The 20,300-nt window shown below is 47.3% G+C and overlaps 1 protein-coding gene and 1 non-coding gene across 4 annotated transcripts; both read left to right on the top strand.

Moving 5' to 3' along the window:
- The first annotated feature begins 853 nt into the window (after window positions 1–853).
- LOC118095933 (U8 small nucleolar RNA) lies at window positions 854–985 on the top strand. Its single transcript, XR_004693846.2, has one exon. It is a non-coding gene; the product is annotated as a U8 small nucleolar RNA (small nucleolar RNA).
- A 701-nt stretch (window positions 986–1,686) lies between these two features.
- On the top strand, window positions 1,687–15,960 carry AURKB (aurora kinase B). 3 transcript variants are annotated; one of them, XM_035135336.2, is made up of 10 exons: window positions 1,687–1,855; window positions 2,619–2,659; window positions 3,937–4,127; window positions 7,142–7,295; window positions 7,502–7,565; window positions 10,066–10,257; window positions 10,390–10,528; window positions 12,275–12,423; window positions 12,550–12,724; window positions 15,351–15,960. In XM_035135336.2, the coding sequence occupies exons 3-10, from the start codon at window positions 4,083–4,085 to the stop codon at window positions 15,525–15,527; spliced, it is 1,095 nt and encodes a 364-aa protein (XP_034991227.1). In that variant the 5' UTR covers window positions 1,687–1,855; window positions 2,619–2,659; window positions 3,937–4,082; the 3' UTR covers window positions 15,528–15,960. The 3 variants fall into 3 exon arrangements, with proteins under 3 accessions (XP_034991227.1, XP_034991228.1, XP_060137865.1); XM_035135337.2 differs by lacking the exon at window positions 2,619–2,659 and having other exon boundaries at window positions 1,688–1,855; XM_060281882.1 differs by lacking the exons at window positions 1,687–1,855; window positions 2,619–2,659; window positions 3,937–4,127 and adding an exon at window positions 4,858–4,872.
- The last annotated feature ends 4,340 nt before the right edge of the window (window positions 15,961–20,300 follow it).

The following is a 20,300-nucleotide window of genomic DNA, read 5'->3' as shown; positions in this document are numbered from 1 at the left end:
AAATATCTGGAGGCCATTGCATCCTAGACGACATTAATTAGATGGCATCCGCACAGAATCTTTCCTGAGGGTCTCTGACAAATATGAAGATGAGGAGAGTTGTCTCCCTGCCCCCCAAAAATGTCAAATTTAAACCAGCTAAAGTTAAACGGTCCATAGTCTCCCCAACCTGCATTTCTTTTCATCTTTGCAAAATTCCAGAGGCCCCTTAGATAAAGGATTAAGATCGGAACTATGATATTGGGAATAAACGAGAAAAAGCAGGAACAAGAAATTTAAAAAAATTCTGCTGACCAACCAGAACATGATAAAAAAATTCATTCCAGTAGCACCTTAGAGGCCAACTAAGTTTGTCATTGGTATGAGCTTTTGTGTGCATGCACACTTCTTCAGATACAGCCAGAACATGGGAAGTCTTTTTTTAAAATATATAATTTAATTGCCTTTATTATTTGTATTATAATGTGGCAAGATCTGATATTCTATCAATTAGAGGGTTATTCATGAAAATTAATAAAAATAATTTACAAAAATCAAAATTCCGGAGGCCCCTGGCTCCGCGCCGCTCCTCTCAGTAAATACGGTAGGGCTGCCTTTGTACCTTCTCGAGCAACGTCACCGCACCATGCAAATTACCTGGCGCATGGCACCCTGGGAAAGCAGACGGCTCTTCGGCCAGGTTGTTTATATGCCCTCTGCACAAATAGCTTTGCCACGGGAAACGGTGCAAAATGCCGCAGAGGGAGGCGTTTTACTCTCTCGCCGAAAGTTTCCAAGGCGGCTCCCTTTGCGCCACCGTGACCTGAGAGGCTGTGCACAAAATGGCTTTCCCGGCGTCCCGACGTGCTCGGCATCGTCAGTGAGGTATATCCTTACCTGTTCCTCCTCCGGGAGAACAGAACATGATGAACGGAGAACGCATGAGACATGATTAGAGTCTCCGCTGGCCGGGGAACAGCAACGCCCCGGTCTGCTCCTTTCTGATTTTTACTGACGATCCTTCTCTAACCTCGTATGTTAAAAAAGCAGAATCATGTTTTATTTTTCTATTTCCTCGCATTGTGTGACACGTTTGTGATTCATGCATTGCTGGGGGTTGGACTAAATGACCCTGGTGTGCACCTTCCAACTCTTACAATTCTATTTTCCCCTGATTGGTCAACTGAAGTTTCCACCAGTTGCGAGTTGGTCCGCCTTCTTTCACTATCGTCTGCAAGTGGTGGAATACGCCTAGCGGAAGACGCTAGTTAATGGCCATTGGGCCTATCTTTCCACATGTTTCCTTCTGACCCCGCCCCTTCCCCTCTCGTTACCTGACGGCCATCCATCCCTCTTTCGGCTCACGTCTCCCTATGCTTGTCCTTTCACAAAATGGCCGACATATCCCGCCCTACGTTGCTCCTCGTTTCTTATTGGCCGGCTTTTTTTGGGGGGGAGGGGAAGATTGACGAGGTCCTTGCAACCACTTAGCTTGCGCTCGGCCGTCCCCCGAGTTAACCAATCGGGAACGAGCATCGTCAAGGGCGCAGGGAAGCAGCCAATCGGTACATTCCTCTTCTTTGCAAATCCCGCCCCTATCCTAACCCGCACGCTCCTGGAGAGACGTCGAAACTTGACCAATGGAAAGGGCAAAAGAGGCGCGCGAGAGGCGGGTGGCTCAGCCCTTCAATTAGCCAATGAGAAAGCGGGAGAACAGCTCCTTCGGAAGGGGGGAAGAGCTGCTGGCTTCTGATAACCAATAAGGAGGCGCGTCTGGAACGCCGCGGAAGCCAATAGGGCTTCGGGAAGGCAGATTTGAAAAGCGAAGGCAAAGGCGTTTCTGTGGCGGCGCGGATGGGAGGCTGTTGGCTGGCAGGTACAGAGTCCCGCGGGCTGGTGGGAGGAAAAATGGGTCGGCGGGGCAGGGACGGGGATTCCTCGTGTGCCCCTTCAGGACTGCGGCTCCCACCCTCCTGGACCTGATGGGAGACTGGGATCTAGTATTGCATGGAGAGCCACAGGGCTGCATGGGGTTGGGTGGATAATGGCTTGGGGTGGATCTCGGGGTAACGGCCCTATCCACACTATGCATTGAAAGCAGCTTCATAGTGCTTTAAACCATCATGGACCTCCCACCCCCACCATAATCCTGGGAACTATAGTTTGCTAAGGGTGCTGAGAGATGTTAGGAGACCCCTCCCCCCATTCCCCTTCCAGAGTTCCCTGCGAGGAGGGATTGGTTGTTGAACCGTTCTGGAAATCACAGATCTATTTTTTGGGGGGGGTGCGTCTCCTAACAACTCTCAGCAGCACCCTTAGCCAATCTACAGTTCCCAGTACCCCCCTCCCGCTGCTTGAAATTGTATGGTGCTGTTTTTTTTTATAAAAAAATGCTTATACGGTAGTGCAGATGAGGCCTTTAATCCAGAATAGTGTGTAGCAAGTAGCATTATATGGTTGCTCTCATTTATATTTGTTTCATAAAGTCTATAAATTGCTGGATTGTACCCCCAAAACCAAACAAACCCCACTCTCAAAGCAAGAAGGAAAAAAGTAGCTCACAGGGAAGGGAGGGGGGATTCCTTTTGCCATCATACTACTAACTTGGTGGTATGTTTTTTTGCTTACAATTTCTGTAGCACTTCCCCGGGTATGAAATGCTTTTCAGCACATACTTAAGGTAATTGAATTTAACTGTTAGGTGTTGCATTCGTAAATGCCAGTTTTAGGGATACTGTATTTATGTATAGTTAGGTGTAGGTGATTGAGAATTCTCCTGCAGCTGGAAGTCATGCCATTAAGCACACATTAAATCTGTTCACAATAATATTTTTTGCCAGGCTTTGTCAGAACCTTTTCTCAAAAATTAATAACTATATCACAATGGAGTCTATCCCCCTATCTCAAACAAGAGCACACCCAAGGCAAGTCAACAAGTTATCACAAAAATAAAGCTTGCAGGAAAATCCCTTCAGGCAGTTATATTGCAAGCTGTGACATATGCATGTATTTGTACTCAGGCATTCAATAGTTCTTTGCTCGCATTACTAATGGTGTGATCAGATATGGAGCATAAACACTGGGACAGCATACATCTTTACTTTTTGACCTGAAAGTTTCATGTGCTGCAAACAACCACACAATAAACATTTGTATGTTTAGAAGGAGTGAAAAAGATTTCTTCTTTAATTCCCAGTGCCTTTCCATTGTAAATAGTTATTATATGAATGTGCACATCCAGAGCAGAGTGTGGCACTCTTTAAGCTGCCAAACCAAACACAGTAGCAGTGCTTTTAGTAACCCTCAGTAATACTGAGAACAGGTGGAGGGATACAAAGGTGCTCCCTTGCTACTTTAAAAGCATCAATCAGTACAGTACAGTCATACCTCGGTTTAAGTACGCTTCGGTTTGAGTACTTTCAGTTTAAGTACTCCGCGGACCCATCTGGAACGGATCAATCCACTTTCCATTACTTTCAGTGGGAAAGTTTGCTTCAGGTTAAGTACGCTTCAGGTTAAGTACGGACATCCAGAACCAATTACACTCATACTTCGGGTTAAGTACGCTTCAGGTTGCGTACCGGTACTCCGCAGACCCGCCTGGAACGGATTAATCCACTTTCCATTACTTTTAATGGGAAAGTTCACTTCAGGTTAAGTACGCTTCAGGTTAATACAGACTTCCAGAACCAATTGTGTACTTAAACTGAGGTACCACTGTATTGCAATGTGTCACATGTGAATTGCGTATTAGTTCATGCTTTCTGGAAAAATAAATAAAAGGTGTTGCTTTTATATATATATATATATATATATATATATATATATATATATATATATATAGAGGTGACTAGATATTCTGATTTGGTGCCCACAACCATTTGGCTCCTAGATTTCCTGTCCCAGTTGCTAACACTGGCTCAGTTCCACAGCATGATATCTGTTAACCCTTTGCAGAGTGACTCTTGGGGATTCAATACTGGAGCTGCGGTAATTTTGGTCGCAGTCTTTCTGACTTGGTGTGCTGGACACCAGAGCTGTGCTGTCTCTCCCTCTGAGGATTCTGAGATCTGATGGTCTTTCAGATCATCTTGTGATCCAAGATGGCAAATAAGGAAAATTGGAGCAGTTTGTATAGCCTTTCCAAAGTAAGTCTTTACCTATATCTGCCACTGCTGGGAAAGCTATGGTATATGTGGGGTGGGAATGTGTCAACTGTGTCAAATGTGGGGTGGGAATGTGATGGGTGGTTAGGGAATCTTTATGTGGGTGGGGTTTAAACTTGAGTACAGTGTTACCTCAGGTTACAAACACTTCGGGTTACAAACTCTGCCAACCCAGAAGTAGTACAGGTTGAGAACTTTGCCCCAGGATAACGGAAATCGCGGCGCGGAGGCAGCGGGAGGCCTCAATAGCGAAAGCGCGCCTCAGGTTCAGAACGGTTTCGGGTTAAGAATGGACCTCCGGAATGAATTAAGTTTGTAACCTTAGGTACCACTGTATGTGTAATAGACAAAAATTGGATCGCTGGTCTTTTACCTTATCTTCTGCTCTTGACAAAAGTCCCATTCTCTCTCTCTCTCTCTCTCTCTCTCTCTCTCTCTCTCTCTCCGTGTGTGTGTGTGCGTGTGTTGGGGGTGGGATTAGACTGTGGGCTCTGAATTGTGGCTTTTACTGTACTAGTATCACATTTATTAATGGGGCCTCAAATGAAGGTACAGTGGTACCTCTGGTTGCGAACGGAATCCGTTCCAGAGGGCCTGTTTGCAACCTGAAAAGGCCACATCCTGAAGTGTCGTGTCTGCGCAGGTGCGCGCGCCTCACCTGGAAGTAACCCGTTCCGGGACTACGGGGTAGAGATGTGAAGGCCCGGAAAAAACCCTGAAAAATTCGGTAAAAACCAGTTTTCCCCCCGTTTTTGTCCTGAAGCCTTTTTGTGGTTTTTTTTTTTTTGGAAAAATAAAAAAATAGATTATGGAATGTTTTATTTTAACATGATGAATGAAATATTTTAAGATAAGGCCCCTTCCACGCCTCTAGAGCGTCGTGGGCTGCATGGCCCATGGCTGAGCGGCGACGGGAGGCCTGCGGGCCCTTTCACGCCGCCGGGGCAACGGACGGCTTTTTTTTTTCTAGTCGCTTTTAAAAACAAGGCGCTGGACTGGAGGGACCTCTGGTTTGGTCCGGCTGGGCTCTTTCTGTTTAAGCATTGGCCGGGAGAACAGTTCTTCGGAGAGGCTCTCCCGGCTCCCGCCTTGGGCTCTGCAGCACCACCTCCCACACAGAGGGAGTGTGAGAAGAAGCGCAGCTGCCGAGGGCCCCGCTGACCCCCGCGGAAGCCATGTTGTGCCTCAAAGCCATGTTGTGGCGGAGCAGCCCAGCAGCTTAGCCGGCAACGTCTCGCCCCGCTCCCGATCCGCCTTGCCACCCACGACTGGGCCATTTCAGATTCCGCCCCACTCCCGCCCTGCCTCCTCAGCCGCTGTGCGGCCTAACCCCAGCCAGCCGCCCAAGCCTGGCTCCTTGAAGGCTTCGCCTTAGCAAAATCCCTGCCTAGGCTGGAGCTGAGGGAGCCTCGCGCCATCGCTTCACACGCCCGCTCACAGCGTGCCCCAAGCATAGCTGCCAAGTTTTCCCTTTTCTCGCGAGGAAGCCTATTCAGCATAAGGGAAAATCCCTTTAAAAAAGGGATAACTTGGCAGCTATGGCCCCAAGCACTAAGCTACCCCGGCACGGTACCTGCCCGGTTCGGCACCGAACGGACAGCGATGGGAGCGCTGCTGGCCCCCTTCTGCCCCGACAGAATGTTGAGGGCCGCAGGGCCTCGGCGCCCAGAACCGGCTGCTGCTGCTGCAGCGCCAAGCACTCAGAGCGCCCAGCGGCGCCCCGAGCCAGCGGCCTGTCATGAGGTACCGTAATAACCAGCTTGCTGACTAGACTTTCCTCCCTTCCTGTATTCCGAGAGCCAGTCTCTGCAAATTCCGCCCTTCCTGCCTGCCTCATAAGACCAACGAGCAACAGAAGTTCCCGTAATAAAATAAAATAAAAACCTAATAAAAAATTAAGACATCCCCTGAAAATAAGGCACCTTGTGTTTTTTTGAGGAAAAAAGTTATAAGACGGTGTCTTAAAAAAGGGGAAACGCGGTACATAAGGTCTCATGGGCAAAACATGGGAGGTGGAGTAAGCATGTTGCATAGCAAACAGTGATAAATGACAAGTTAAATTTCAGTTCCTGTTTGGATACACTATATTTTTAATATGCTACCGTGTTTCTCATATTATAAGACAGGTCTTATATTTATTTTTTACTCAAAAAAACACACTGGCTTATTTTCCAGGGATGTCTTTTTTTTTTTCCTCCTCCTGCCACGGCCGGCATTTTGAATGCTTAAAAATCCTGCTATGGCTTATTTTATGGGTATGTCTTAAAATATGAGAAACAGGGTAGTTGTGATAATTTTATGCCCCTTAAAAATTACCCATAGTTATATTTTATGTTTCTAAAGTAACAGAATGACTTTCAATCTGAAAAAGAAAAAAGAAGTGCTAATGTAGCATATTTTTTTTCAATTTTTCTGAAAATTTCCGTTTCCCCCTGGAAAAATTTCCGGAAATTTTACATCTCTACTTCCGGGTTTGGCCCGTTCACAACATGAAAAGACATATCCCACAGCGAATGTAACATGAGGTATGACTGTATATAACCAATGATGTGAGGGGGAGCATTCTCCATTATTTTACTTCTCCATGGAAATTTTTCCATTTCAAAAGTTTATCGGTAATAGTGGATGGATGTCAGTTGTAAATACAATTAATACTAGACAAACCCGGAAAGTTATTTGCTTTGCTCACATAATAATAATAATAATAATAAATAATATTTTATTTATTCCCCACCCATCTGGCTGGGTTTCCCCAGCCACTCTGGGCGGCTTCCAACAAAAGATAAAAAGTACAAGTACATAAGCAAGCTAAATCAGATCACTGGAGTGTTTCAGAAAAACCTACTGATACAAAATTCAGTGACTTTCTGTCTTTGCACACAAGGCTGTGTGTGCGTCTTCATTTAAAAACCACAAAATGTGACCTTGAATGGGGCTAATGAACTCCTGCTGCAGCCTCTCTCCAATTTCTTGATTCCGTTGTCCCTTTCCTGCAGTACCGGGTGAACAGCATAACAAGTGCTCAGAGGGTTGCCTGTAAGGATACCAACACTCATTCATCCCTCACCCCATCTGGATCGCTTTTGGCCCACAGAGCTATCTCCAGCAGCACAAAGCACGGCCCAAAGGATTCGGGTGCCCAGAATATGGGTAAGACCTTGTCTGCTTTGTGGGGTTTTTTGCTTTTTGGGTTTTTGCTTTTTGGAAATGCCTCTCACTGATTCCTGTGCTGCTGAAATTGCCTCGGATGCATCCCATTGCTTTGGGTTTTCCCCGGACTGCTTGTGTTGGGGCTGGGGCTTGTGTTGGTCTTGCTGTGTTATGGATATGCATGACTTTGTTTTCTGTTTCCACAGCTGTCGCAGGCAGGGTCCCTATTGAGTCTGGCTCCATGGCTCAGCCGCCAAAGGAAGGCCCTGAGTGAGTTCCCTTGTTACTGGTTTCAGAAAGGTGGCGCTTGCGAATGAGTTTCTCGACTTGGGAACGGGTTGGGACTTGCCTTCTCTGGCTAGCCATATCTATTTACTTACTAAATTTCTAGCCCGCTCTTCATCCGAAGATCACAGAGCAGTTTAAATATTTTTGTTGTTTAGTCGTTTAGTCGTGTCCGACTCTTCGTGACCCCATGGACCATAGCACGCCAGGCACTCCTGTCTTGCACTGCCTCCCGCAGTTTGGTCAAACTCATGTTCGTAGCTTCGAGAACACTGTCCTCTGTCGTCCCCTTCTCCTAGTGCCCTCAATCTTTCCCAACATCAGGGTCTTTTCCAAGGATTCTTCTCTTCTCATGAGGTGGCCACAGTATTGGAGCCTCAGCTTCACGATCCGTCCTTCCAGGGAGCACTCAGGGCTGATTTCCTTAAGAATGGATAGGTTTGATCTTCTTGCAGTCCATGGGACTCTCAAGAGTCTCCTCCAGCACCATAATTCAAAAGCATCAATTCTTCGGCGATCAGCCTTCTTTATGGTCCAACTCTCACTTCCATACATCACTACTGGGAAAACCATAGCTTTAACTATACGGACCTTTGTCGGCAAGGTGATGTCTCTGCTTTTTAAGATGCTGTCTAGGTTTGTCATTGCTTTTCTCCCAAGAAGCAGGCGTCTTTTAATTTCGTGACTGCTGTCACCATCTGCAGTGATCAAGGAGCCCAAGAAAGTAAAATCTCTCACTGCCTCCATTTCTTCCCCTTCTATTTGCCAGGAGGTGATGGGACCAGTGGCCATGATCTTGGTTTTTTGATGTTGAGCTTCAGACCATATTTTGCGCTCTCCTCTTTCACCCTCATTAAAAGGTTCTTTAATTCCTCCTCGCTTTCTGCCATCAAGGTTGTGTCATCTGCATATCTGAGGTTGTTGATATTTCTTCCAGCAATCTTAATTCCGGCTTGGGATTCATCTAGTCCAGCCTTTCGCATGATGAATTCTGCATATAAGTTAAATAAGCAGGGAGACAATATACAACCTTGTCGTACTCCTTTCCCAATTTTGAACCAATCAGTTGTTCCATATCCAGTTCTAACTGTAGCTTCTTGTCCCACATAGAGATTTCTCAGGAGACAGATGAGGTGATCAGGCACTCCCATTTCTTTAAGAACTTGCCATAGTTTGCTGTGGTCGACACAGTCAAAGGCTTTTGCATAGTCAATGAAGCAGAAGTAGACGTTTTTCTGGAACTCTCTAGCTTTCTCCATAATCCAGCGCATGTTTGCTATTTGGTCTCTGGTTCCTCTGCCCTTTCGAAATCCAGCTTGCACTTCTGGGAGTTCTCGGTCCACATACTGCCTAAGCCTGCCTTGTAGAATTTTAAGCATAACCTTGCTAGCGTGTGAAATGAGCGCAATTGTGCGGTAGTTGCAGCATTCTTTGGCACTGCCCTTCTTTGGAATTGGGATGTAGACTGATCTTCTCCAATCCTCTGGCCATTGCTGAGTTTTCCAAACTTGCTGGCATATTGGGTGTAGCACCTTAACAGCATCATCTTTTAAAATTTTAAACAGTTCAGCTGGAATATCATCACTTCCACTGGCCTTGTTATTAGCAATGCTTTCTAAGGCCCATTTGACTTCACTCTCCAAGATGTCTGGCTCAAGGTCAGCAACCACACTACCTGAGGTGTACGAGACCTCCATATCTTTCTGGTATAATTCCTCTGTGTATTCTTGCCACCTCTTCTTGATGTCTTGCTGTGTCTTCATGGATCAATGCCTTGTCGTGGCGAAGGGGCTTGAATAACTCAGAGAAGCTATGAGCTATGAGAAGCTATGAGCTATGAGCTCAGAGAAGCTATGAGCTATGCCATGCAAGGCCACCCAAGATGGACAGGTCATAGTGGAGAGTTTTGACTAAACGTGATCCACCTGGAGAAGGAACTGGCAAGCCACTCCAGTATCCCTGCCAAGAAAACTCCATGGACAAAGACAACAGGCATATAAAAGTTTAAATATAAAAAACACAAAGATATACAGTCGTACCTTGGATTCCGAATGCCCTGGAACGTTTTGGCTCCCGAACGCCGCAAACCCGGAAGTGATTGTTCTGGTTTCCGAACGTTCTTTTGGAACCCGAACGTCCCGGCGGAGCTTCCTGCAGCCAATCAGAAGCTGCGATTTGGCTTTCAAACGTTTTGGAAGTTGAACGGACTTCCAGAACGGATTCCATTCGACTTCCAAGGTACCACTGTAATATTAAACCAAACCAATACCCTGCCAGTTTGAAAGGCCAATAGATAGTTTAATGAGCCAAAGGCCTGGGAGAAGAGGGATGTTTTTGCCTAGTACCTAAAGGTATGTAGTGATGGTGCCAGGAGAGTCTCCCTGCGGGGAACAATAGGATTTCAAGGTGCCCGTCCCCTCCTTACAACATGACAAATTCCTCTGGGCCGTCACGCCAGCTAACCTGTTTGTCCTCCATTCGCCAGGCGCGTATTCACCATTGAGGACTTTGAGATTGGGCGTCCTCTGGGCAAAGGCAAGTTTGGGAACGTCTACCTGGCTCGGGAGAAAGAATCCAAGTTCATTGTGGCACTCAAGGTGCTCTTCAAATCCCAAATGGAGAAGGAATCCGTGGAACATCAGCTACGACGGGAGATTGAAATCCAATGTCACCTCAGGTACTGCAAAGAGCAAAGGCCCCTGGGCCTCCAAGTTCATAATAGTTTTAACTATTTAATAGTTTTAAGTCTCTCTTTCCTTTCCTACCGCTCCCCAGTCGTACATTCTAATGCGCCTCCCCTTTCCTGCAGCCACCCCAATATCCTGCGTCTTTACAACTACTTCCACGACCGGAAGCGTGTATATCTGATCCTGGAGTATGCCCCTCGCGGCGAGCTCTACAAGGAACTGCAGAAGCACCGGCGTTTCGATGAGCAGAGGAGCGCCACGGTGAGTTTGCGCATCACTGCGCCTGGGATCAGAGGTTCAATAATAGCTTGGGGGCCCTGCAACCTTAAGGCATCCCATGCGTTGGGCGGAAAGGCGGGAAGATGTTGCCAGGGGGTGGGCTGTAGCTCAGCAGGAGAGCATTGACCAAAAATGGTCCCTGGTGGCATTTCCAGGTGGGGCTAGGAATGCCTTCTGCCGGAAACCTCAGAGCGCCGCTGGCTAAACGGTGTACATCAGGCATGTCCAAATCCCAAGAGACTGTGATCTACTTCCACTCTAAAAAAAATCTGGCAGTGACCTACCCATTGGATTGACCAAAGTTGTTGAGCTTTTTTTGGGGAGCCTTCACCAAAGTTGTTGAGGATCGACCAGGGATGCCCCCGCAATCGACCGATTGGACATGCCTGGCATACATGAACTCTTGATTTAAAGAAAACCCCTACATTGAATAAGAGTAATTGATGTCCAATCTTGAAAGAGAAAACATTATTATTATTACCACTACTACTGCTACTGCTGTTGTTATTCTTAAAAGGTAAAGGACCCCTGACAGTAAAGTCCAGTTGCAGATTACTGGGGTTGTGGCGCTCATCTCGCTTTACAGGCCGAGGGAGCCGGCGTTTGTCCGCAGGCAGTTTTTCCGGGTCATGTGGCCAGCATGACTAAGCCGCTTCTGGCGAAACCAGAGCAGTGCACGGAAATGCTGTTTACCTTCCCGCCAGAGCGGTACCTATTTATCTACTTGCACTTTGGGGCCTGCTTTCGAACTGCTAGGTTGGCAGGAGCTTGGACCGAACAACAGGAGCTCACCCTGTCAAGGGGATTCGAACCGCCAACTTTCTGATCGGCAATCCCAAGAGGCTCAGTGGTTTAAACCACAGCGCCACCCACATCCCTGTTATTATTGGAAACATTTAGAAACTATTAGTAAGTGTAAATTCGTGTGGATGACAAAACTTAGCATCTGTACATTGCATGTACATGGCATCATAACAGACTTGGAAAATCTTCTACCTTGCAGATTTAGCTTACGTCAACAGGGTATATACTACAATCTATAGTATTAAGATAATTTCTCCATAGTGGCTGCTGTGACTGAGACAGAAGGGAGATTACTATACCTATTGTTAATAAACACTATAAATTGAGACCATGCTTAACACTCATGCTGAAATAGAAAAGGCTTTGCCAAGGGTCTGAAGTTCAGGGAGGGGTCTAGCCTAATCTCAGTCTGGAATGGTTTCCACAGGGTTGGGTCTTTGGTGGTTATAAGCCAAACATTTGAACCATGGAGGACCACTAATAACCTCCCCTGAAGACTTCCACCGACGTGCAGAGATCAGCTGGTCCTTAGGTTGTCCTTAAGACTCTAATCTAGTAAATGATATTCAAGAATCTTGAACGGGGGCCCCAGTAACATGGGCAGCCAGTGCAAGCTTTTAAGAATTGGTGCTGGCGATAGTTTGTTCGCATTAATCAAATCTTGAGGTTACCAGTGCCTGAATCATCATGGCCAGGCTGTGCCTGTCCAAGAACGGTCATCGTGGGCACACCAGGTAGGGCAGGCAAAAGCCACTGAGGCTCCCTGATAGTGCCTGATCTGTTTGGCTGTCATTCTAAGGGTGCAGTTTGAGGTTAGCAGTGCACCAAAGGAGCAGGGCGGTGGGTTCAAGTCTCTTGGATAGCGAGGCACTGGTGTCGTCCCAAGGTGTACTCAACGGACCCTTCTTTGCTTCACCTCTGCAGTACATGGAAGAGCTGGCTGATGCCCTCCTGTACTGTCACAGCAAGAAGGTCATTCACCGTGACATCAAGCCGGAGAACTTGCTTATGGGGCTGAAGGGGGAGCTGAAGATTGCTGATTTTGGCTGGTCCGTGCATGCCCCCTCGCTCAGGTAAGGGGGGCGCCCTTGGTTTGGTTCGCCCTGGTGGGCTTGGGGTTTCTGAGGCCCTAGTTCTTCACTGCGCTGCCCCAGATCGCTTCAGCTCTTAACTGCCCTTGACCACCACCTCTGCCTCAGGAGAAAGACCATGTGTGGGACTATGGACTACCTGCCCCCCGAGATGATTGAAGGCAAACTACACAATGAGAAGGTGGATCACTGGTGCATTGGGATCCTGTGTTACGAGTTCCTGGTGGGGCACCCGCCCTTCGAGACCGCCTCCGCCCCGGAGACATATCGCCGCATTGTGAAGGTGGGTGTGGGGTATTGGGAGGGGGGAGCCTTGTGCACATGAAGACCCTTCAAGCTGTTTTGGAGGAAGATACACATACAATGAATGAATGAATGAATGAATATTTATTTGCGTCAGCCATCGGCCATAGCAACAATACAACAGTGCAATATATAAAAAACTGAAATAAAAAAGTTACAGGTAGGTAGCCGTGTTGGTCTGAGTAGAAGCAAAAATAAAAAAATTCCTTCAGTAGCACCTTAAAGACCAACTAAGTTTTTATTTTGGTTTGAGCTTTCGTGTGCATGCACACTTCCTCAGATACACTTGAAACAGAAGCATCAGACCCTTATGTATATACAGAGGGTGGGTGGGTGGGGAATGGGTGATGGGCTGATGGGAGTGGTAAACCTGTAGATGGCTGTTAATGACTGCTGCTAAAGAAAGCTTGATCATGCATAATGAGATAAGAATCCAATGTCTTTATTCATCCCAGGTGGCTCCATGGTTTTAAGCTTGGTAATGAGTTCTAATTCAGAAACTTCTCTTTCCAGTCTGTTCCTGAAGTTTTTCTGTAATAAAACAGCTGCTTTGAGATCTTGTATAGAATGTCCTGGGAGAGTGAAGTGTTCTCCTACTAGTTTCTCTGTCTTGTGGTTCCTGATGTCAGATTTATGTCCATTTATCCTTTGGCATAGGGTTTGGCCTGTTTGTCCAATATAGAGCCCTTCAGGGTGCCAGAGAGTCGAAATGGGAAGGTGGAAAATAATCATACCATGGACAAAATTTCCTTATGCATACAACATATCAACTGACTGAGCAGTAGTTCCATGTATAGGATTTATGCTAACAAGGCTGTCTAGCAATAAAGTAGGCAAAAATGAGATCTCCCTTCCACCGTGTCTTATGATAATTCAGAATAGGGAAAGGTTCCTGGGGAAGAGGGACACAGTGATCTAAGGAGGAGGATGTACAGTGGTAACTCTACTTACAAATAACTCTACAAATTTTTCTACTTACAAATGGAGCTCCGTCCGCCATCTTGGATGAGGTTTAGATAGGATTTTTTCTACTTACGAATTTTTAGATAGGGTTGCTTCGACTTACGAATTTTTTCTCCCAATGCATTCCTACGGGATTCGACTTACAATTTTTTTCGACTTACAAATGTGTGTTCGGAACGCATTAAATTCGTAAGTAGAGGTACCACTGTAATGTGGCACATGGGGGGCAGCCCTCCCTCCAAGAAGATCTACTTAGGTTGAATGGCACAGGCTTGCTGGCATAGACTGGATTTAGTGGGCATGACTATGCTTCCATTACTCCATTTTGGAAGAAGGGTTATTGGAAAGTACAGCAACTTCCTTGCAGTGCTTCTCTGTGCATGGTAGGGGATTCCTGCATGTCCTGTACAGGGAAGTGAGAGGCAGATGAGGCTCGTCCACCTGTGAAAGTACAGTCGTACCTCGGGTTACGAACACCTCGGTTTGCGAACAGTTCGGGTTATGAACTGCGCAAACCCGGAAGTGTTTTTGCTGCGTGTGCGTGCGCAGAAGCGTGAAAATCGCACTTTGCGCATGTGCAAAATGGCGCCGCGCATCGCGTTCGGGTTACGAACTGCAATCCGGAACGGATCGCGTTCGTAACCTGAGGTATTACTGTATCCCATCTTGGAGAAGGGGAACTTGATGCTAATCCTCCACTGCCTTGTGGGATATCTTTGGGAGAATAAATGTCTATGGAGTAAGCCCTACACACATCAGGAGCAGGGCCATCTTAGCCATAGGGGTGTGGGGCACCTGGGCGCTGGGCTCTCGGGGGCGCCTGGCCAAGAGTCCGGGGCCCAAGAGTTGAGTCCGGGGAAGAGCCCGTCCGCCCATCGGTCAGAATGCAGCGGAGGGCTCTGTGCTGTGAGTTCGGGGGCGACTGAGCCAGGAAGATGCTGAGGGAGCCGGCCTGCTCCGCCCTCCTGCGCGCCTGGGACTGGGCAACCTGGCGGGAATTCGGGGAGGGGCACCAGCGGATCTCTGCACCCTGGTAGCGCATAAGCTTAAGACAGCCCTGATCAGGAGTGGAGGGGGTTGGATGGCGCCTTGTACTCCTTGTACTTCCAGCAACTCCTGCAGCCGAGCTGGTGCCAAACGTCTTGCTCTGCTTTCTTTTGGACTACATCAACCAAGCCGAGAGGGTGGTCTTGTTGTCTGGGCAGCCCAGGACCTCAGGACACACTGCCCAGGCTTGCACTCCAGGAAGGTCATTTCGGTGCTGCGACCCCCGGAGGCGCACTCCATTGTCTCTTGAGACGGATGCCAGCAACAGTACAACATGACACTCTTTGGGATAAAAAGCCCCAGGGAGTACCATAAAAGTCTAGAATGCCTCCTCCCGGCCAAATTTTTGAGAGATTCTTAAGAGGACCCTCTAAAGACGCCAAATATTTAGCAGATCATTGTACAGAGCCTTCTTGCTTCCTGCCTAAATATGTTAGCAATGCAAGTTGCAGAGATGTCTTTCCAAGTGTGTGTGTGTGAGAGAGAAATGCTTTCAGAAGCCAAGGAAGCGTTTGTTCCTTGCTAAATCCATGCCTGCTTTTTTCTGGTTCGTGGTCTTGACCCCCTTTTCTCTCTTTCCCGCCCCCCAAATACAGGTAGATCTTAAGTTCCCCCCATTTGTGACAGAAGGCGCCCGGGACTTGATTTCAAAGCTGCTACGCTACAACCCGGCTGATCGACTGCCACTTCAGGGTGTGATGGAGCACCCTTGGGTGAAAGCCAACTCGCGGCGGGTGCTGCCTCCTGTCTATAATGCTGTGCCTGTGAACTAGCTCTAAGGAGTGACACGTGAGGAGGGACTGGTTATAACCGAGCAATGGCCCAGGCAGAATTTTGGTCTGGTTGTGTTTTAAGGCTTTCTTTCAAATGATTGTAGGGTCTTAATTTGTTTTAATTTTTTATTGCTCCTGGAAGAACTGATAGGCGATTAGTGTATTTCTGCCTGCTGGGGGATCGGCTATACTGTACTTAAACTCCCCCCTCCATGCTTCTGGGGGAGCTGGCTTCGATTGCTGATGTGCTCTTCAGTGTACATATTGAAAAATGGGTGTTGCTGCAGTTGGAACTGAAGGCCTTTAATCCTTACTCTCAGAAAAGCTCTTCTTAATAGGCACACAGTCACCCAAACTGTTCTAAGACATTGTTCCTGTGGCATTATCCTACAGAGTTGCTTGCGTTTTTAATAAAACTAATATGTTATTTATATAAATACTTCATTGGCTGTGCCTCCTCTTCCTTTGTTCAGCTAAAACTTTTGATGGTTATTTCCGATTTCCTCAAAGCGCAGAAACAGATGGGTGGGGTTTGGCTTGGCGCTTGACACAGAGGGCTCATTGTTATGCTGGGGGCGGTGGCTCGGGCTGAGTGTACATGTACTTTCCTGCCCAGATGCTCCACCCTGCCACAAGCTCTTCCTTTGGACTTTCCAAAAGACAGCTTGGGGAAATTGGCAAGAACAGGCACCCCCAAACTTCGGCCCTCCAGGTGTTCTGTACTACAATTCCCATCATCCCTGACCACTGGTCCTGTTAGCTAGGGATCATGGGAGTTGTAGGCCAAAACATCTGGAGGGCCGCAGCTTGGGGATGCCTGGGCAAGAAGAAGAAAGCAGGCGTGGAAGTTATGCTTGCAGGCCTGCGTTGGTCTGTGCAGGAGAGCAGAGATTTCGTGTATGCTGCGTGGAGCTCCATGATGGGAAAGAGAATTTCAAGAACTAAAAGGACAAATAGAATGTTCAATGGAAAGGCTAATTCTCACTGAGGGGAGTAACACGGCAGCTGCATGTAGTGCCCCAACTGCCTTTTAAAATAAGACATAAAAATAGCCAGTGAGGCTGTAGTTGGTAGCAAAAAAACCAATAGGGTAGAGAGGCTTCCTAAAGTTTCCACTCTTGTGGCACTGATAGGTTTAAAATTGCAGCCCTCTGATTTCTTTAGCTGCCAGAGTAGTTTCTTCCTTTCTACAGGAAAATGGAGGGGGGTGAACCTGCCCACTGTTTCTGGGGGTGTCCTGGTTGGGAAATGCATGAGGCAAGAGGGCTAAGCCTGATTCCTTTCTTTCCTAGACAACCCCCTTCAAATGGTAGCTTCAAAGCTTCATGGTGTTTAGAAATAATGGCGAAGGAGGGGAATAACTAGGTGCACCTGAGCAGTATAGCTTCAGGCTACAACAATAGGCTCTCAGGATTCAGTTTGGCATTTTTAATGGCCTCTGCCATCATTGGTATGTGAGATGGCTAATAACGCCAAAATCAGTTTAAAGACGAGAGAAAGATGCAAGCTATATTCCAAGCATGTGACATAAATTTCATGTGCTTTTATTGTGTATTACATCTACGCTTATGCACTCAAATTTGTCGTTAGCTGCTTGGAGAACTTTTTTTGTGTAATGAGCAGCTAACAAGTTTAGATGATATAATTTGCAAAAGCAAAGCACGGAAGTGAGATTTCCTCTGCCCCACTTGTCTCCTGCAAGATGAAGATTAGATGTCATGGGGGGCGGGGAGAGGTTTAAGAAGTGCTCCCGTGTACATCATTTGTAGTTTGAAGTAGCACAGCCCAGATACATGTTTAGCACCTTTTACCTATTATACAGTATTTGTATCCCACCTTCCCTCCGAGCAGCAGGGGGTTGGAATAAATGACCCTTGGACCACTTCCAAATCTACAATACTATGTTTCTACAACTCCTCGTTTTATTCTTGCAACAACCCTGTGAAGGTACATCAGGCCGAGAGATAGTGACTGGCATGGCTGGATGGAATTTGAACCCTGGTCTCCCAGAGACGCAGCTGGTGCTGTGGGTTAAACCACAGAGCCTAGGGCTTGCTGATCAGAAGGTCGGTGTGACGGGATGAGCTCCCGTTGGTCAGTCCCTGCTCCTGCCAACCTGCCAGTTTGAAAGCACGAAGTGCAAGTACAGTCATACCTCGGTTTAAGTACGCTTCGGTTTGAGTACTTTCAATTTAAGTACTCCGCGGACCCGTCTGGAACTGATTAATCCACTTTCCATTACTTTCAATGGGAAAGTTCGCTTCAGGTTAAGTACGGACTTCCGGAACCAATTACACTCATACTTCGGGTTAAATATGCTTCAGGTTGAGTACTCCGCGGACCCATCTGGAATGGATTAATCCACTTTCCATTACTTTCAATGGGAAAGTTCGCTTCAGGTTAAGTATGCTTCAGGTTAAGTACAGACTTCCAGAACCAATTGTGTACTTAAACCGAGGTACCACTGTAGATAAATAGGTACCGCTCCGGCGGGAAGGTAAACAGCATTTCTATGCACCACTTTGGTTCACCAGAAGCGCCTTAGTTATGCTGGCCACATGACCTGGAAGCTTTACGCCGGCTCCCTCAGCCAATAAAGCGAGATGAGCGCCACAACCCCAGAGTCGGCCGCGACTGGACCTAACTGTCAGGGGTCCCTTTACCTCCCAGGTCCTAATCTGGACCTTTCCAAACATGCATCATTTTGCGATGCAGTAATTCAGTTTTGCTAGCAAATGAGGGGTTACGCCCCTTTCCAGCCCTGGGAGGAGTGTGGGGAGCGTTCGCACACCTACACACTGCAACCGACACACTTGATGTGTCATGATGCACAGTTTGGAAAGCTCTGTCCTAATCCAACACTATACACCATACTCTTGGCGAGGGAGAGAGGCTGAAATAAATTGGGACACCCAGACCTGTATCTTGCTGACTTCTTTGAGTAGGCTCCTTGACATGAGTAGACCTCGGTCATATACATTCATTTTAGTGTGTTTACTCTCAGCGCATGTTGCTTGGTTGCTGAATCCTAGTACAGTGGTACCTCGGTTCTTGAACATAATCCGTTCCGGAAGACAGTTCGACTTCTGGAACGTTCGAAAGCCAAGGCGCAAAGGGCTGTGTCTGCAAATTCAATTGAAAAAAATCGAAAAACACGCAGCGGAAGCATTTACTTCCGGGTTTTCGGCGTTCGGGTTCCGAAACGTTCATTGACAGAGACGTTTGAGAGCCGAGGTAGCACTGTACAGATCTACAGCAAGTCATTTTGAGACTATTCACCTCCCCTAACTGGCTTTTAGGTGTATAATTTCCCCCCAAGATCCTTTGTATTTCAACTTTTCAGCCACTTGGACTCTGAGTATCTGTGGCTCAACGGCCGCTTGGGTGGTTTCCTGGAGACGATTCTCCTCTAGCTGTGTTTTCCTTGACATTCTTATTTCCCCCCCATTATATCTTGTGACTTGAAGCACATGAGGAAAGCCCTGCAAGGATCAGGCCAATGGCCCATCTGGTCCAGCATCCTGTTCACAGTGGCCGACCAGAGGACTGTGGGAAACGGGCAAGCTGGATTCGAACACAATAGCCTTCTCCCCTCCTGTGCTTTCCAGGAACTGGTATTCAGAAACATTGCTGCCTCTGACTGGAGACAAGAACATGGCCATTGTGGCTAGTAGCCATCGATAGCCCTCTCCTCCTCTCTGAATTTGTCTCATCCTCTTTTTAAACCAAGTTGGCCATCTCTGCCTCCTGTGGGAACAAGTTCCATAGTTTGACAATGCACCGTGTGCCTTCATTTCTCAATCCACCTGCATTAGCTACACTGACCCTTCGGCCATTTTAGTTGGACGAATACGGGATTGTGTCAACAGCCCAATCCTAGCGGCTTAGAATAATAGAATCATAGAGTTGGAAGAGACCACAAGGGCCATCCAGTCCAACCCCCTGCCAAGCCTGGCTTTGAGGGCTTCTTTCCCTCAAAGCCAGGACAAAGCCATATTGCTGTAAAAGCTCTGCTGGGTCTAACCCAGCAGACATCTTGACCACAGCATCTTGTCACAAAATGGCGTTCGGCTAGGGGCTTCTGGGGAACTCTCAAGCAGAACTGGAAGCTTCCTTCTCCACTTTGTGCCTTGCAGTAACCATAGATGGGCCATTCCGTTTATGAATCTTATTTCTGTGAGGTACCCCAAAGTACTTAGGAGGCACGCTTCCTTGGCCCATGGCGACTCCATCTTGGCTGGCAGTCAATGACGGGCCATGAGGCTTTTACCAAGCTCATTGCAGGCCTTGCGGTCCAATGCTTTACTACTTTGCTGTACTTTCACTAAAAGCGCCTCCCATAAATACCTCACTTAAAACCAAGCAAAAAGAAGTGGGGATGGGTGTAGCCCAGGCACCCCCAAACTTTGGCCCTCCAGATGTTTTGGACTACAATTCCCATCATCCCTGACCACTGGTCCTGTTAGCCAGGGATCATGGGCGTTGTAGGCCAAAACATCTGGAGGGCCGCAGTTTGGGGATGCCTGGTGTAGCCCCTTCCCTCATGAAAGCTTTAGAGAGGTATTAAGAGCTATTAACGGAGGATTGTGACTCATTTGCATTTATGGTGGTTTTTACACTCATTAAATGGAAACCATAAGGCTTAAAGCAGCAAGACAGGACTGAGAGAGCTGTTCCCTCAGATTGTGAGATGACCCTGTCATTGTGCTTTTTCTGCCTTTCTCTCTCTCTCTCCCACAGACATCAATAATTTTATATTGGACACTATTTTAT

The sequence above is a fragment of the Zootoca vivipara genome, chromosome 13 (assembly GCF_963506605.1).
Source record: "Zootoca vivipara chromosome 13, rZooViv1.1, whole genome shotgun sequence".
NCBI lineage: Eukaryota > Metazoa > Chordata > Lepidosauria > Squamata > Lacertidae > Zootoca > Zootoca vivipara.
This window is presented reverse-complemented; position numbering and strand designations above follow the sequence as displayed.

Bases quoted from the DNA above. Each gene is read 5' to 3' on its own strand.
- AURKB (XM_035135336.2), top strand. From the start codon at position 4,083: ATGGCAAATAAGGAAAATTGGAGCAGTTTGTATAGCCTTTCCAAA. The intron at 7,296-7,501 runs GTAAGACCTTGT...CTGTTTCCACAG, and splicing joins TTCGGGTGCCCAGAATATGG to CTGTCGCAGGCAGGGTCCCT. The intron at 10,258-10,389 runs GTACTGCAAAGA...CCTTTCCTGCAG, and splicing joins GAAATCCAATGTCACCTCAG to CCACCCCAATATCCTGCGTC.